General features: G+C 33.9%; 4 protein-coding genes across 7 annotated transcripts; 2 read left to right on the top strand and 2 right to left on the bottom strand.

Moving 5' to 3' along the window:
• Positions 1–1,720: 1,720 nt before the first annotated feature.
• On the top strand, positions 1,721–2,897 carry LOC111313391 (uncharacterized). The gene has a single exon (XM_022914063.2). It carries the CDS (start codon positions 2,228–2,230, stop codon positions 2,540–2,542), a length of 315 nt encoding a protein of 104 aa, XP_022769798.2. The 5' UTR covers positions 1,721–2,227; the 3' UTR covers positions 2,543–2,897.
• An 868-nt stretch (positions 2,898–3,765) lies between these two features.
• LOC111313051 (uncharacterized) lies at positions 3,766–4,796 on the bottom strand. The gene has a single exon (XM_022913787.2). The coding sequence runs from the start codon at positions 4,722–4,724 to the stop codon at positions 4,113–4,115; it is 612 nt and encodes a 203-aa protein (XP_022769522.1). The 5' UTR covers positions 4,725–4,796; the 3' UTR covers positions 3,766–4,112.
• A 2,922-nt stretch (positions 4,797–7,718) lies between these two features.
• On the top strand, positions 7,719–8,651 carry LOC111314091 (uncharacterized). The gene has a single exon (XM_022915119.2). It carries the CDS (start codon positions 7,888–7,890, stop codon positions 8,434–8,436), a length of 549 nt encoding a protein of 182 aa, XP_022770854.1. The 5' UTR covers positions 7,719–7,887; the 3' UTR covers positions 8,437–8,651.
• A 593-nt stretch (positions 8,652–9,244) lies between these two features.
• Positions 9,245–17,501, bottom strand: LOC111314090 (uncharacterized). Of its 4 annotated transcripts, none has more exons than XM_022915117.2 (23): positions 17,159–17,489; positions 16,794–16,873; positions 16,568–16,654; positions 16,418–16,468; positions 16,205–16,322; positions 16,011–16,067; positions 15,388–15,452; positions 15,143–15,226; positions 14,646–14,696; positions 14,488–14,550; positions 14,337–14,383; positions 13,919–13,988; positions 13,768–13,830; positions 13,195–13,284; positions 13,071–13,109; positions 12,541–12,690; positions 12,384–12,461; positions 12,212–12,297; positions 11,603–11,651; positions 11,410–11,490; positions 10,684–10,777; positions 10,162–10,266; positions 9,245–9,682 (listed from the first exon to the last, which is right to left on the bottom strand). In XM_022915117.2, the coding sequence occupies exons 1-22, from the start codon at positions 17,274–17,276 to the stop codon at positions 10,202–10,204; spliced, it is 1,686 nt and encodes a 561-aa protein (XP_022770852.1). In that variant the 5' UTR covers positions 17,277–17,489; the 3' UTR covers positions 9,245–9,682; positions 10,162–10,201. The 4 variants fall into 4 exon arrangements, 3 of the variants coding, with proteins under 3 accessions (XP_022770852.1, XP_089609362.1, XP_022770853.1); XR_016332868.1 differs by having other exon boundaries at positions 9,402–9,682; positions 11,291–11,490; positions 17,159–17,501; XM_089753236.1 differs by having other exon boundaries at positions 9,402–9,682; positions 17,193–17,443.
• Between the last annotated feature and the right edge of the window lie 263 nt (positions 17,502–17,764).

Genomic DNA, 17,764 nt, shown 5'->3' with positions numbered 1-17,764 from the left:
ATTATTATATTATAATTAATTCAATCACAATTCATAATTGCATAAAGTTTAATATAAAACTTATATTTATAAGTGATGGATATTACATAATTATTTGTTATAATTGAACAATTGTAACATAATTTAGAAAATAATTGTAAGTAAAATGCTTTCTAGTTAGTGAATTGATTTTTTGTTACAAATGAATTATTATAATATAATATAAAAAAATTACTAGTAAAATGTTATCGTTAGATGTTGTATTAATTTTTTAACATACGGTAAAATTTTCAATTAATAATTAAATATTATTAAGTAATAAAATGGGACAAACAACTTCAGGGATTTGAAAAGATGTAACTTAGGCTGCAGTTATCCACTTGATCAGTTGTTGCTGTTAAATGTGTTAATTCATTAGTAATTGTCACGCTTCTATTATTGCATTTCGTTAAGGTTAAAATGCTAAAAAAATTCTTATACTTTTTTATAATTTTTAAACAAGTCTATGTCCTTTTATTATATTCAATTAAAATTTTAAAATAGTATTTTATTTTATATAATTGGTTTTTTAAATTATTTATTTAATCAAACCCCTATTTGTTTAAGCGAATTTTAAATAATTGTCTCCACCGACTTGAAAGCCACAGAAATTTGTCATGATAAAAAAAAAAAAAAAAAAAGTCTCAAAATTAAAAACAAAAATAGTGAAATACCCATTATTGCATCTTCGGCGGCGAGCACGATAAAGTTGTAATTCGTGGGACCTTGTTAAAGCTTAAAGCGACATCGTTTTAGTCGGACAATGTTTATTAAAATATGTTCTGGAACTGTTCAGATACGGAGGGCACAATCCTCGCAACCCAACTGGCAAAGTTTTCTTTTCTCCAGAGTAGAGCTTGAGGTTAATGCTGAAGATTGTCAGATATACCACGAATTTTTAGATTGTGAAGGTCAACAATCCGAAGAAATATGCATATAAAGTGTAAATTGTAAATTAAAATATAAAATATAGATACAAAATAAATGGATTCTTTGAAAACTTGTCGTGTGTAAATTGTAATTCAAATTTCCCTTACGTTTTGTTTGATAGAAATTATAAAAAGGGGTGAAGATAAAAAAATTTTAATTTAATAATTAAGCTATAAAAAATATTATAATATTTAATTATTAAATTAATAAATTTTCATATTCATTTAATCTTAATTTTAATTAAAAATATAAATAATATATTAATACTCATAAATTATTCGAATTTAATTCGAATAAAACTCGAATTTAATTTAATTATTGTTAAGTTAAGTTCAAGTTCAAAAAATTTAATATATTAATCGAACTGAATTCGATCATTTTTATATTGAATTTGAGTAATTTATGAATTTATTAAGTTTTTATATTTTTATATATTTTAATTATTAAATTATTTTAAATTTGAGTTTAAATTTAAATACAAATAATCAAATTTTACTGAATATAAAAATTAAATTTATTTTTATATATTAATCTAATGAATATAAATTATTCAATTTTTATATTAAATCAAATTTAAATTAAAAATATAAAACAAAATCGAATTCAAATAAAATTTTGAATACTATTGAATTTAAATTTAATATTATATTAATTTAAACCATCCAATGCCAAAATTTCTCGTACTCACCTATAAAAAGATAGTGCAAATGTGCAATACAAAAAGCAAAAGCAATAAACAATCAACCAAAATATAAACAGAAACAAATCATCGAGAATTTAAAAAACTCCAAAATAAGGCATCATCACGCTTTTGGCCTCCTTTCTTTTTTCATTAATTCTCTTCTAACAACTCAACAAAGTTGTCCTAAACTTGCCTAACTAATTTATTGTACTAGTAAGTAGAATTGAACATTTTCCAAATTAGTAATGTGATGTGAGAAAGGAAGACAGAGAAGAGAAGGTTTTCATCACAGCCAAAGATCGGCAAAACCGAGGCTGTATCACCACTCCACACATTTTCCTTCTTTAATTTACACCTTAAACCAAACAAATTTTCTTTAGAAACAAAATCGGATTTAAAAAACGAATCATCCAGTGCACAAACCACCTCACAAAAAGCTCAGAAAAAATTTTCCCATACAGACGCATCGAAGTTGTTTAAAAAGTGTTTTCATTTTCTATTCACCGTATAGCCTCGAGTTCCCCAAATTCTAACCTCACTCATTTTCATTTCCCATAAATCAACCCTAAAAAAGTTTTCCTTTCTTTTATTATCTCAATGGAGAGTTATGGGTCGGTTCAAGGGCCGTCCGGGGTGGATCGTCGGATGGAGATTGTAAGCGGGAAGAGTTCGACCGTTGGACCCAATGAGATCTTCTCGAGTCGGTCCCGCTCCCCCGATTTACCACCCGTTCCGACTCGGTCGAGTCAAGGGACGTCGAAGCCGTGGGGGTTTACGGATCCCGAGATGAAGAGGAAGAAGAGGATAGCGAAATACAAGGTTTACAGTGTGGAAGGAAATGTAAAAGCTTCTTTGAGGAAAGGGCTCCGTTGGATCAAGAACAAGTGCTCGCAGATCGTCCATGGATACTAAAGGGAGCGAAAATTTGCGGCTCAGATTGTGTAACGTCGGATGGAGGGTGGGACCCGGTGGCGCGGTGGTAAGATCTTGATGGAATTGATTGCTTGTTAAGTAAAATCCTGCTACTAAGACGTAACACGATATAAATTCTAGTTTTTTTTCCCCTAATCTTATTAAAACATTGGAAAATAGGGTTTAATTTATGAATGGGGTAGTTGTTTAAAAATTTGTATGTTAAATATTTTTTTTTTCCTTTATGGGTGGAATTTATATTTTTTATGTAATTTTTAATCGTTCCAATTAATGATCTGAAAATTCGTTGCAAAGTTGTATTTGCTTGAAGAAAATTGTCATTAGTGCAAGCCTCTTGACCTTTTGTGGCTGTGGAGGTTGTCATTGGTTGTAACCTTTAAGGTCGTTGACCCTTGCCTTGCATTTCTAGAAAGATAGAAAATTTTTTGTCTGGTTCACCATTCACCAACAACAATATGTGAAAGGTGGTGAAGTTGGTAATGCAGCATCAGTGAAGTTGCCTGAGATGGAGGAAGATTAAGATGAATATATATGTTTTGTCAAACAAAAAGGAAAAGAAAATGATAAATAATAAAAACGACGAGGTGTTAAAAGTATCCGAGGCCTTTTGAGTTGAGCCGATTCTTGCAGGCAAAATCTTAAATATGGGACCGTAACACTGCAACCTTGTGTTTGGATGCTGTTGCATGAACTTGAGAAGAATTTGTGGAAATTAACTTCAGCGATATTAGGGTACTGCTTCAACCCAACGTAGACATTTTAAGCTGGGGCTTGCCCAGCAATAACCTGAACATGTTTGGTCCAAGTCCAATCTTGAGAACTCGATGGATAGGAGTTTGGATTTTGAGTTAAGACGGTGGTCGATAGGAATTTTCTGTCTTTGACAGAAAACTGATGGAAAATGTTTGGTAATGAAGTGGCTAAAAGAGGAATCATTTTTTTCATGTAAGGAAAAAGGAGGAAAAAGGGGGCGATGGGGATCATCTATGAAATAGTAACACAAATCTGCTTTACAATCAGTCTTAACAACTCTCAATGGTTCAAGTTATGAATGGTGAAGTGCTATTAATATTGTAAAAGATTTTGGTTTTGAGACGAACCGCATTGTTTTCAATGATATTGGAAATATTATGCACGAATTAAATTGAGGAAGTCTGATATATATGAGCTTAGCTGAGTGTAGATATATGCTACGAAGATAAAGCTAAAACCTTTAAATTTCTCTCATTATAAATCATAATAACCAATCATCCAATTTAATACTTGAATTAAAACAAAATTACACCTAAAACCTCCATGCCCACTTATGTATTAAAAGTTAAAACACGATCGAGGATAGCACTCTCGTTATTTGCTACTACACTTATATCCACCTCGTAGCTGAATATTTCCCCAGTCCCGACTTTGTCCTACGGAACCACAAAATGAATATTATAAATAAATAAATAAAAAGTGAAGACAGAAAACAAACACAACGTGCATGCATGGAAATCAATGCCGTCCGTATGTTATTGACCACTGTTTTTCCGCAATCGTTAACGATTCGTGATCAATTCAAGTTTTGAAGCCTCATTTGATGGTAGAAATTAGCTATGAATTCTTCAGCCTTGGCATCAATCATCTCGTCGCCAGCCTCATCATCGTACCGGCATTCCTGTTCGGTGATTCCTTCGCAAAGTTTTATAACATGAATTTCTTGATTCGAAGGTGAGTCGTATTGGGTCAGGTCATTCGCGGAGCCGTAAGTCGATGAAATGGAAGAGGATGGGGATTGAGGCGAGAAGTATGTCATTGGAGACAAGGGCGGCGTAATAGGTTCCTCTGTTTGTTCGCCAACGGATATAGGCTCAAGCTCAGGCATGATTGCAGGTTTGGCATCGATGGGTGGGGGTGGGGATTGGTTGCTTTGTAAATGCATTGGACGCATTGACCCTACAAGCCCCTTCCAGGAGAAGTTGGAAGCCACATTAACCTGAATGGATTGTGATTTTGATTTGCTTGATTTCGACTGCAACATGTAAAGCACAGCCTTGAGAAAGCGCATTCCGGCAGAGCGCTTTCTTTTCTTCAACATGGGCAAACCATTTTGATCATCGAGAGCCATGTTTTTGTCCCTGGAGGTGGAGATGGAGGCCATTGATGTCTTTGACATTTCCTCCATCCGAAATAGGGACAAAAAACAAATTAGAGGGCCCCTAATTTATATATTAAAACCCCTGCGCCAAGCACAGGGAAATGCGAAACGAGGCTTGCCGAGAGGAAGAAAGAAACAATGAATTTATATATTGCAAGTTTGAAGAGTCATACCCCTCCCCCTTCTTTAAAACCATCGTATGTCTATGTATTTACCAGGAAATTATGGTAAAATTCTTGAAATGGCAAAAATAGTACGCAACCAAAACAGTAATTTACTAACTAAATATGTAACTTTTAGTGGCAAACTTTCCTTTCTCGAACCGTAAATTCAAAACCATTGCTTTACTTACAAGTAATACAAATTGTCTTCGATTCCATTCTGTCAAATTTCATGATGGGAACTTAAATATTCAAAATCAAATAGTTATATGATTACAGATTACGAAGTTTCTTTTATGCAATACACCATTTATTATTTGTTACAACTTAACATTCTTCCTTCAAATTATTACGTGTAAAAAACAATAAATTTATTTGGTAATATCTAAAGATATCGAATTATTAGGGAATATATATGACTTAATAATCAACACAGAAGGGCTGTTTGATATCATGTCAAAATTTTAATATAACTATACAAATTAAAATTAATTGATAATAAAAGAAAGAGTGACTTCTAGTTTCTTAATTACATTTGAAAATTTTATGAAGCGTAGAAAGAGCAACGTGAGAGCGTTGTTTGAGGCATAGGAATCGGTAGGCTTTCTTGTTTCTTGCTCCAGAAATTAATCTGGCGCCCCGCATTTGTTTGATTCTCCTAATTTTTCTATAATTAATTAGCTTGAATCCGTCTTCTCTCTATCATTTTATTTCTCAAACAGCTTGCAATGTATCATAGAAAAACCAAATCAAGCCAAACCGAAACAATATCCTTGATTTAAATCCATGAGAATGACCCCCAAAACATGGATCCATGAATCCATGCCAGCATCACTCCTCCATAATAAAATCGCCCATCATTATTCAATAGCATAATCGTCACATTCAAAACAATGGTGGGTTCTCCATATTGTTTTTAATTTCCTCATGATTTCTTATGATTGATTAACTTAATTGTTTGTGGGTCTTCTTCTTTGCGGGTCCTCCATATTGTTTTTAGTTGGATTATTTTTTTAATAGGTTAAATAAAATGATATCAGGTGAATTAATTATTAGCATAATACCAAAGAAGATGCTTTTATTTTATAGTTAATTAAAATGTAACTCTACGAATTTACATAAGAAAATGCCTTTATATTATTGAGAACCATTTTAGCCAGCTTTGTATAATTGCATTAATTTGATTTTAGCCAGCCGGTTACTTGAGTCAATTCATGCCCTGCTACAACAACTTGATTTTGCACTCCAATGTTCAAATCAAGACAAAGGCCGCAACTTAGTTTGAATCATCTATTCTTTAAGAACTTTCCTTCTTCAAATCAGTGCACTTCTGGCATTCAACTGTTTTGATATTTGACAAGTTTTAAGGTGGGACCGCACAGTTTGAAACAGGTGGCATTGTAGTTTCACAAGTTGCCTTTCGTTTTTTGGTGGTGAATTGAGAGCTTTGTCGTTTCCCCGAACATAAATGCCGCAGCCAATTCCTGTCATCAGCTCTAGCACCAAGCCAAAGTAAAGACATTTGCCACCAAGAAACTGAAACCTTTACGGCTAGGTTTCGGATGAAGACCATTTGGAGCCGTTAAATCTTAGCGATTCGAATTAAACTTCCAAGAAAGCATAGAATTGACAGCACTTTAGAGCTAGCTGTGATCTTAAACCACATCAAACCAAGATTTCCAGCTTTTGAGTTTAATTAATGTCTACAGAATACAAAAACTTGACAATTTTGTTTGCATATTTGCCGGTTAGACAGTGGTTCAAGTTATGATTCATTGCTGATTCTGAATTAGAGTGCCAAATTAGGAAGAAAGCAAAAGCCATCAACTATTAACCTCTGCAAATACAATTGGTCTCTTGAAGGCCGAATTGAAACCAAATGCCAAAATTTGAAACTAGGGTCATGAATCAGATTTGCAGCCAGGTAACATATTGGCTTCTCTCTTGAGTTCTTCAATTGATTCATTGACCTCAGCTTGTCAACTTTCCATGCTCTGAAAGTATTCTGAGAGAAAAAAACTTGATAATTTTCGAGTATATTATAGGAAGATTCTCACATTTTTATTTGTAATTATGAAATCATGTACTAATATGTAATTAATAAATTAAGATCTGTTTGGTTGAGGTTAGGATTCTCTTTAAATTTGGAAGTATTAAAACTTAAACAATACAGTAAGCGTTTACCTTGTGAAAAAGTACTCAACATTTTCTCAATGATTTTGTTTCTTTTCTTTATTATAAAGCAAAAGCTAAATTAAAACACAACTAAAAGCGTGTCTTGTAAACCAAAAGGAGGGCCTACTCTTCAATCATTTGCTTCACTCTTTTCCCTTCAACTATAATTTTTTCAACCAAAAAATTTGCTTCATTATTTTCGTTTGACTATAATAGCCTTACACATTGTATAATTTACATAAAAGTCATGTTAATACGAATTGCCAATTTTATTTTTACCATTTTTTGTAATTGACAAATTAGAAATTGTATATATACTTCATTGCATGGAATGAATTAATTGAAAGTTGCAAATAAATTAAAATAGCAGCAAATCTAAATAACTTCATTTTCTCGAAAATTAAATAAAAGGTACCAAAAACATTTTCCGTTGCTCCTAATCAGAGTAATAAACAAAAGGAGATAGGGTTATATTTGGAAACGAAACTACGACAGCTAGATTTGTGTCGCGTACAACCGTGTCTCCCACGAGGTTCCACCGCGCCCATTGTTCACATTTTTCACCAAACCAAAGCCAGAATTAAAAAAAACAAAACCTGTTTTCCTCTCTTTCCGCGTATCAAACGCTCAAGCATAAAATCTCAACATATAAATAGCCAATCTTCAGTTTTCTTCCTTCAGCAACCTGAATATCTTAAAATCTCAACTGCAAACAAAGTTCTTAGCTACCATTCAAAAGAAATCTTAGTATTTCAGTACCCAACAAAGCTTTCCTAGTGTTTTCTCGTACCAAGTCTTTTGCCAAGTACTTTCTACTTAAACATAGTTTGCTGCAAATTGTTAAGCTGAAGAAAATGCCGAAGAAGAACAGTGATGTCGCTCAAAGAGCATGGAGACTCCTGCGTCTAGCATTGTTATGGACAAGAAAAGGTGGGGTATTCAAAAGACGGCTTATGATGGAGCTACGGTTGGTGCCTAAGTTTCTCAAAGGCCTTGGACATACAACAGCTCCTCGTGACCAAATCAGCTATTACAAGGAACGCGAGCTTTCCTTCGATGAGACCCCCATTTTCCACGTTAAGATGCACCGTCCTGCTTCCATGCGGTTCCTTCTCCCTTGCATTAGCGCTGAGGAAGTAGATTTTGATTACGATTTTGGTATCGATGAAAATGGAGTTTACGGGTATGATAGTGGAAGGAAGAGCTACTCAACAGGCTCTGAGGCTAAAGACAAAGAATGTGGATATGAGGGTTGTGATGAGAAGAGCCCATATCCATTAGAGGAAGAAGGGATTGATTCAAAGGCGGAGAAGTTCATAGCTAAGTTTCATGAGCAAATGAAGTTACAAAGACAATTTTCATATTTGGAATATACTGAAATGCTTAACAGAGGCGCAAGTTGAATCTTGGGGTCTTCGAGAAATCAGCGTCCTTTTCAAGTTCATAATTTCGCATATTCTGCACCTTTTCCTTTTTTTTTTTTTTTGAGTCTGCGGCTTTTGCAGAAAATTTTTTCGCTAGAGATCAGACACTGCTTCTTTTTGTTATTTTTGTAAATAACGAGGATTCGAGCGTTCACAAATTTATCAATAAGAACTGAAAAAAAATTAGATGTTGATGCGTTTGCGTTAGTACTACTCGTACGGTTTTGCATGTGCAGACTGAAAGAAAATTAATGCCAATAAACAATCAAAAGCATACTACTAGTTTATTGAACTAGTAAACATAGGGAAATTGATTGGAATAAGACGTGTATTTGCCAAAACTTACAACGCTCTGATTTATTATACTGGCATTGGCCAATCATGCGAGTTTAACTAAAATCACCCATTTCAAAGGCTACTGTGTTGGGCAAAAAAAACAAAAAACGTATAATCCACTTTAATAAAGTCAAGACAAAGAAAACACAAAAGATAGGAGAAAGGATTAAAAAATTTAAGAAAAAATTGAGAGGAAATGGTTTACTATAGCCCATAGCAAATAGCAAGTGGTTGAAAAATTTTTACTTGTGACAAAAAATAAAATTTGTAATGGGAGGTACAAATTCCTAAAGCCGGGAAACGGCATCAAAAGTATGATTGGGCTGAGCCGTATCAAGTCTGAAGCAACGAGTTAAAATGAATCATACTAGAAATCCATCATGTTGTTGAAAAATCAATCATGTACACCGTGAGTAACAGAACGGCAGACACTTTTGCCAACCAAAATATAAATAACCCCTTCAAAATGCACAGCGTTGAGTTCCCTTTTTTTTTTTTTTTTTTTTAAAGTGCTCATTATTGATACACAAATTACATGAAACGACATGGCAATTTGGAAGAGATGCTTTTCCTCAGAAAATGTTCTTCCTCACCCCTAACCTCATGAGTTTCATCCAATAAAAAACTTGCACGATAAAAAGGAAATAAGTCTTAAGAATGTTTTATCTGTCACAAATTTCTACGACTTTTAGGAACCAACCCTGAAAATTTGCCCGGTGAATATCAAATCAAATACATATGCAGCAACGACTCAATTATAACAGTCAAGAATGAGTTGGGTAAGAGCTGAAGGCCTAAATTCAAGTTGTATTGCAATAAGGATCCACTTGAAGAACCCTTTTGCGTATATCTATAGAGCATAACACCTCAAAAATCTATCAATGTCCACCTACATCAAGGTAAAGGAGTCAGGTCAGTTCACAAAACAAAGCAAAATAATTGAATTTTGTATTTGATTGTAATATCCAACATTAACCAAACCACAGGAAAAAGCTGCAGGCCAGTGGCCTACCATGCCAAATAATTACGGAAACCTTTAAAAAAAAAACAGATAAAATGCTGTAGACAATGTCAAGTTGGCCTACGTATAAGATAGTGCATGTCCCTTACACCAGTTGGCCACAAGACCAATTGGACAGTTTCCTTGTGCATCTTTCCTTATGCAATATAAGATAGTGCATCTTTCCTTATGAAATTATGTAAAAGTCAAAAGAAAAATGCGCAAACAGTGGAAGAAATTCCAGTTGACCTAGTCTCTAGCGCAGAAGCTATCAAGGTAAAAGCAAATCCTCAACCTATCAGGCTACTAAGCTAGGTACAAATTTGATCTACCCGCTTCACATATTTAATTTTCTGAAAGAAGATTACCTTGTAAAACTGATTCGGATGTATCATTATAACTTGCAAATCAACTTCCATTTTGATGCTTGTGAAGATATGCTTCCAATTGTCCTTTTGCAGATAATATAAGACCTACAATCGCAGAGGCATAACAATTATTGTTGTTTTGCATGTAGGAAGATAAAAGTTGAATAATCCAAATTCATGAAATATTTAATTGTAAAAAAATGTAAACTATAAGACCAAGCACATGGACTTTATTTATATTCCTTCATATTCATATGGATATAGCACTTTAGAAGGATTAATTTACATGGTTCAATTGATATTTAGACAAATAACAGTAGCTATCTTAGCTATATTTCAACTATTTTATATGGTAGTATTGATGCACCTTTAACTCTTCCCTATATGGGACATGACCTTCCACACGGATAGAAAAGTGCAGTCATTTTTTACATCATTTTCTTTTTTGAAATCTATTAATGACAAATTATGCACTTCATATGCACATAAGCTCTCTGGGCATTTGCTTTTGATTTTAAGTACCTAAAAATAGTGGCGAGGGCTTCCCTGGTCGTGATTTAAATTCTGGATGAAACTGCACTCCTGCATAAAATGGATGCCCTGGAAGCTCCAGAATCTGCAAAACATGAGAAAAGGAATGAACTTGTCCCCTTTCTAGCCCAAAGACTGACAAAGAGAATCTAAATCCCACTGCATCCAACAAATGATCACACAGGAAAGGATCATATCTCCACTACTTAAAAAGTACTGGAAGTTTCCACTTTTATCTAAGGTGAATATTGCACTTTCAATTAGATCAATGATTGATATTTATTCAAATCATTTTTATCTTTCTAATTAATTTTTATATTCTATTTAAAACCATGAAATATCAACCATAGATCTAACTGAAAGTGATTCACCCTTAGATAAAGTAGTGGAATCTTTCACTACTTTTTAAGCAATTGAGAGGACTTTAAAAAGTAGTGGAAGTTTCCACTTTTATCTAAGGTGAATATTGCACTTTCAATTAGATCAATGATTGATATCTATTCAAATCATTTTTATCTTTTTAATTAATTTTTATTTATTTTTGTATTCAATTTAAAACCATTAATATCAACCGTAGATGTAACTGAAAGTAACTCACCCTTAGATAAAGTAGTGGAATCTTTCACTACTTTTTAAGCAATGGAGAGGATCTTTTTCCGCTAAACACACAAACCAAAAGAAAAACTTCAGCAATAGGGAAAAAACATGTAAACCCACCTCCATCCTTTTCCCAGTGTCATCCTTCCCAACAAATTTCAGCCCAGCTTCTTCAAGAAGCCCAATTGCATCTGGGTTTACCTACAGCAGAGTCATGTAAAGGGGCAAATAAATCATATCAGAGGATATCATATTAGTTATGCTGATAGGTCGAATTTTTCTTCTCTTTCCCAGTTGAATCAACTTGACCAACCTCATATCTATGCCGGTGTCGTTCATCTACATACTGTGGATTGTCGTACCTAGCAAGTAAAATAAAAAAGAATTATCATGCATGGCAATGAAAATATATATAGAAATCTTCAATTTGGACAATGATCATATTGCATGTAAACACCAGTGTTAATTTTGTCAAGCTCTACTTTATAGACAATTGGACGGAACAATACCCACTGGACACTAAAAACATGCTGATTTTATCATGCATGGAATCAAAATATATATAGAAATCTTCAATTTGGACAATAATCTTATTCCATGTAAAACCAGTGTTAATTCTGTCAAGCTATATTTTATCAACTATTGGAAGCAACAACACCCACTGGACACTAAAAACATGCTGATTTTACCAATCAACATCTAGTTAAATAATTCAGATAAAGCCACACCGCATGGGAAGCAACGCAATCTGAAAAGATAATAAGAAGTAGCCTTATACCCTTGTAAACTTAATGGAGTTACATAAAACTTGTCACCCTGAGGTCATATGGCACAAGCACCCATTGCACAAGTGGGAAACAAATGAATTAAGAGTATTCAATCTTTTTTCCACATGAAACAAACTAATAGATAAATAACATACAATTTAGAAGTGACACAATCAGGGGTCTGGAATAGTGTTCTTCGAGATCCTAATCTCATTGTGCTTCCCATATGTGTTCTTGAGCCCTGCCACATCAAATAGAAAATAATATAGTCCAGCATGCATGTGGCAGATGTATGAAAAAGTAAAATGAGCAAGAATAAATGCATACTTCAGGCATAAAAATGACGACAGGATTAGGTGTCTGCTCATCAAACTCTGTACTGTTTGCCCTTTCAAAACCAAGAACCTGGAATAAAAAATTAGAAAAGGTTTAATGTGTAAATTGGAAAATAAAAAACATTGTATAGGAAAGAAAAGTCACGTACAGATCTGGCATACTCAATTACAGAGATCTGCATGCCCAAGCAAATGCCAAGATAGGGAACATTATTCTCTCTAGCATATTTTGCTGCCAGTATCATTCCTCTTACACCACGGTCTCCAAATCCACCAGGAACTAGGACACATTCAGCATTCTGCAAATAACAGTATGGAAAAAAAAAAAAAACTCAATTTCCAAATTGCCCTCTGCATCCCCAATTCCCTTTAGAGTATGCTGTAAAAAAATTCTTACATGGTCCAGTGACCTAAATGGAAAGGGTAATTACAAATTTCTACGTACTCCCATCCCCTCTCAAAAAAAAAAATGATAAGTATATAATTGGTAAACTCTATGTATGATTGAATTTCAGACACACTCAACTCTCCAGGACCACCAATAATAATCTAGTTTTAGCCTACTCTTGCACAAAATAATTCATGAAAGTGATAAACCAAAACCGGTTCTCAGGTAAAGGATCCGACTCGGAAGAAGTTAAGGCATAAAAAACAATGGGGAAAACAATAAAAGACTTACTCTTAAAGTCTTCCACGCAGCAGCATGAGCTTCAGGTGTCTGGATAAGGTAGAAGAATGTTAACTAACATAATATTCATTTTTTTAAAAAAATTGTAATACCAAAAGTGCTACTGGTTCAATACCAATTGAGCAGTATCATCTTCGAGGTCTGAAGCTGCAATCCAGTCAATAGATGGCTTCAAAGAACATGAAATGCAGGCATGTAAAAGCGCCTACAAGCAAAAGAAAACATAGAGCAAGGAGTAGGCACAATAATGATTACTGTCAGAGATAAATCAGCAAGCCACTAAAATTCAGTATTTAGAAAACATACAACCAATTAGCAGGCATATGATTTTGCACCACTAAATAATGAATTACCTAGTTTTCAATCAATCACAGCATGATATGTCTTTTACCAAAATGATCTAGATTAGGCAATACCAAGGTGGTGGATTTGGAGTAATATAAACTTATACATGAGCTAATCCCTTCAGCATATAAAACATTTGGATAATTGTTTATGAAAACTTTACCATACACCTTAGGCTAAAAGGATGAAAGGACAGATAATTTAAAAACAATAATAATATACAGCACCAGAAACTCTTCTTTGTACAATATTATGCATCCACTAAAGAATGTATTTTCCAGAGAAGATGCTATGTCTAAAATTAAGGATCTCTACAAGTCACGAAATTAAACTAGTATCAAACCTTAACAACAGAAAGATACGAGTCTGTCAGACCAACATACTTCCCCACCATAGCAATCCTCACCTGTGCACAATAATACGTTTTTGCTTCACAACTGAAAGAATTCTTCTATTTCAAACTGGACATTTAGAGCTAAATAAGGAGTACTAACGGAATCAGTCAGATTATCAAAAGTTTCTGCCATCCTGGTCCAAGCTTCTAAATCTGGAGGTGTGGCAATGCTGAAATGGAACATTATAACCATTTAGTTAAATGGATCAAACCTGCCAGCTATTGGTAGCTTGATCCAAATTTAATGGTGAATTTTGGTAGTTAACAGCCAATCAATTTCAATGCCAACAGTCCAATAACCAGTAACAAATACTACCTTTGCCCCGTGCTAAAATCACAGAGATAGAGTAAAGAGGAAAAAACCAACAATCAACTAGCTAGGCTGCATACAAAAATATTGATAGCCTAGGCCTAATCATGCATCAAAAAGTTAAGCCATAGATGAAGCAAATGGTAAAATGAACTTAGCAGTCCTATGATTAAAAAAAGATGTAAACGTTGGAAATGTTGAAACTAACCTGAGTAGATCTAGCTGTTTCAGAATTGAATAATGAGCATTTTGGCTCTGAAGCAACAGTCAACATATAATAGCAATGAGAAATGCACTAGTATAATAGACTAGGAATCCTTAAGTTCCAGAGAATATAGAAGAACTGCTACGGAACATACTCTAAGTAAGAGAGGAATATGCCAAATGTTGGGAACATCATGAATATTCAGTATGTTGGCAACCTGTGAGGGACCATAAGGTGATAAATAAGATCAGCAGTGAAGATGATAAACTTCAATCAAAAAGAACAAATACCAAAATTTGCCAACAAACTTACTGGAACATGACAAAATTGTGAAAGTTTCTCCTTTGTATTATCCAATAAAGGCTGCAAGTCACCAACCAAAAGGGTATATATACCATCAATTTGGGACAAAAGTTAGATAAAGAAAACAAAGCAGTCAAAAATATATTCAGCAAGATAAAACGAGAAAACACAAATAAAATCAAGAAGAAATTGCAATTTTACAACAAAATATTTATACGACATGAATGCCAGTGGCAGTACCAAGTTAAAAATACAAGCCCAACTATAGTTCAGAATAGAACTTACATAAGTAAAGTACCATCACAACAAAATGCCACACCCCAATAAGATAATAATGATTACTTAGGTTCATGCCAACCTATTTAAGAACTAATAACAATGCACATAAGTGCTACAATGAGCCAGGTAACAATACTCCAGAAGGATAAAACACAGTGATGCAATTTACCAAACGCTTCTGATGGCAAAATCATCTCTGGCATGAAAGTACATGCAAGGCAGTGTACCTGAGCAGAGCGACATGCAAGCAGTTGAGGAGTCAAGCCTAAGGCTCTAAGTTCCCGGACACTATGCTGCGTAGGTTTAGTTTTCTGCAACCACAGAGACAATTATTTTCATCATAAAAGGTGGCAATGTTTAATATGTTTCAGGGACTTAACTGACATCATTTAAAAAATAAGATCCAAAAACAATGACCTAAAAGAAATTTTCAATTTATGCACGATGCTATAAGAAAATTATGGAGTATTACTTGCTCTCCAACAACACCCAGCACAGGTATTAGGCTGACATGAATGAGGCAGAAGTTATCTTGCCCTGACGAAGAAAATGAAAATTATTATGACACAGGAAGATTCATATCCAAATATACTGAATAGACTAATATAAAGTCTCTTTGCGCCATACTATAGATGCAGAATCAAAACTTTTTTATTAACAGATTGAGGTGAAGGCTGCCAGTAATTCAGAAACCTGATCAACTGCATCTTTTCATTTATGAACTCGTGTGTGCATACACAAACCACACTGCAAATGCATGTACAAAATATTTGACCTATTGATCAGCATAGTACATTTCAATAACAGACAAGTTGCATAATCCTAGTACTACATACTTCAATCAAATTATATTACCAATAAAAATTCTTGGCCAACACATTCCTTTGGTAACCAGGTTCCTATAGGCACGAGTTTATGATCTGTGACTACATGTGGATCTAAAAGGGAACCACATATGTGTGGGTCTAAATAAGCACCAGGCAACACATGACAACAAGGCTAATAATCAAGTGAGAAAACAATGATTGATGACCAATCAAACCTAAAGAATATTATTTACATTTCTGGAATAAACAGAAAACATATAGGGCTTACCAACTGAAAAGGACAACTGCCGCAAAGCCTCAATGAATGGCATTGATTCAATGTCGCCTGAAGGACCACAGCGCCCCCCCCCCCACAAAAAAAAAAAAAGGATCAATCATCTCTCACCCAAAAAGAGAGAGAACAAGGAATAAAGAGAGAGTTCCAGACACATCAAATGTCTCTTTTCTAAGCATAGCTCTTACCAACAGTGCCTCCCAACTCTATCACACAGACATCTGCAGGACCCTCTTTTCCATCCACAGGAATGAGAGCAACTGACTCAATCCAATCCTTAATAGCATCCGTGATGTGTGGAACAACCTGGGATCCACTCAAAAAAGAAATGACCGGAATTTATCATTACTTTCTTTATGCAGACAAAAGTAGCCACATGATTTGGAAATGAGAAAAGTCACCTGAACAGTCTTTCCGAGATAATCACCTCTCCTTTCCTTTTCAAGGACGGACTGATAAGAAAATACAACTGGGTTATATTCAACCACTAACAGAACTCAGGTGAACAATGAACAGATACATTATCATCTATTTTGACAAATTTGAAATACCTGATATATCTTTCCAGTGGTAATATTGTTCTCTTTAGTAAGAGTAACATCTAGGAAGCGCTCATAGTTACCCAAATCCAAATCAACCTTTTTAAGAACAAACATAAACATAAATCAAGTTAGTTAATATTTTGCAATGAGGTTTTCTTCTCTTTCTTTTTTTGGCAAATACTTATAGCACAATATACTGAATGCTAGAAAAAAAAAAAAAGAGTGATTGTAAAACCTCTCCACCGTCATCAAGAACAAAAACCTCTCCATGCTCAAAAGGAGACATGGTTCCAGCATCCATGTTTAGATAAGGATCTACAAGATACAAGGAAAATGAAGAAGATTAACAAACAAAAATAAGCATAATCAGGATTGTTCTGAAATTAAAATCGAAATTAGTTTAGGAACCAAAGAGTTAGCCATATCAATAATAAACACTGAAAAAGAAAAGGCAGATTATATTAATCTTAAAAAAAATTGCAGTCAAAATAACAACCATTAGTCGACAAACACAAGAGTTAGAAACCAACTCAGAAACCTGGACCCCTTCTAAAACAAGAGAAAAATAAAATAGGGATGGTAAAGAGGAAAAAAAAAAACCAATTTTGATGGAAGTGACACGAAGGCCACATGCTTTAAGGACGACGCCTAGGCTGCTGGCCGTGACGCCCTTTCCGAGTCCACTAACGACTCCTCCGGTAACCAACACGTACTTCATTTTTTTTCTTCTTGCTTAAAATTAGTATAAAGAGTGAATTTTTATTGCATGCAAAGTGCTTGTATTAATGTCTCTGAGCGAGCGGGAATGCCAAGGAGAAGAAGAAGACGAAGGAGAAGAAGCGTGAATAGAAGCGTGAAGGACAAGCCTCGCCCTCTTCTTTTTTCTTCTTCTTAACGCGTTTATCAGCCTTTTAAGTATACACGACAATATGCGTTTTCGTGTGATATCTTATTTCGTGTTTAACACATTTAATAATATAAATTATTAAAATATAAATAAAACATAAATTTTAAATATAGAAATGATATATTTAATAAACATATTATATATATGATATAATTAAAATATATAATTTATTTATTTAAATATGATATAAATAAATACGAATAAATATAACATAAATATATATGAATAAACATGATTAATATAAATATATATGATTATATATAATTAATATGAATATAAGAATATAATTAAAAAAATAA

Source organism: Durio zibethinus, chromosome 23, assembly GCF_047325235.1.
Source record: "Durio zibethinus cultivar Kanyao isolate XHJ-2024 chromosome 23, ASM4732523v1, whole genome shotgun sequence".
Classification (NCBI taxonomy): Eukaryota; Viridiplantae; Streptophyta; class Magnoliopsida; order Malvales; family Malvaceae; genus Durio; species Durio zibethinus.
Note: the sequence above shows the minus strand (reverse complement) of the source record. Positions and strands in the feature narration are given on the sequence as shown.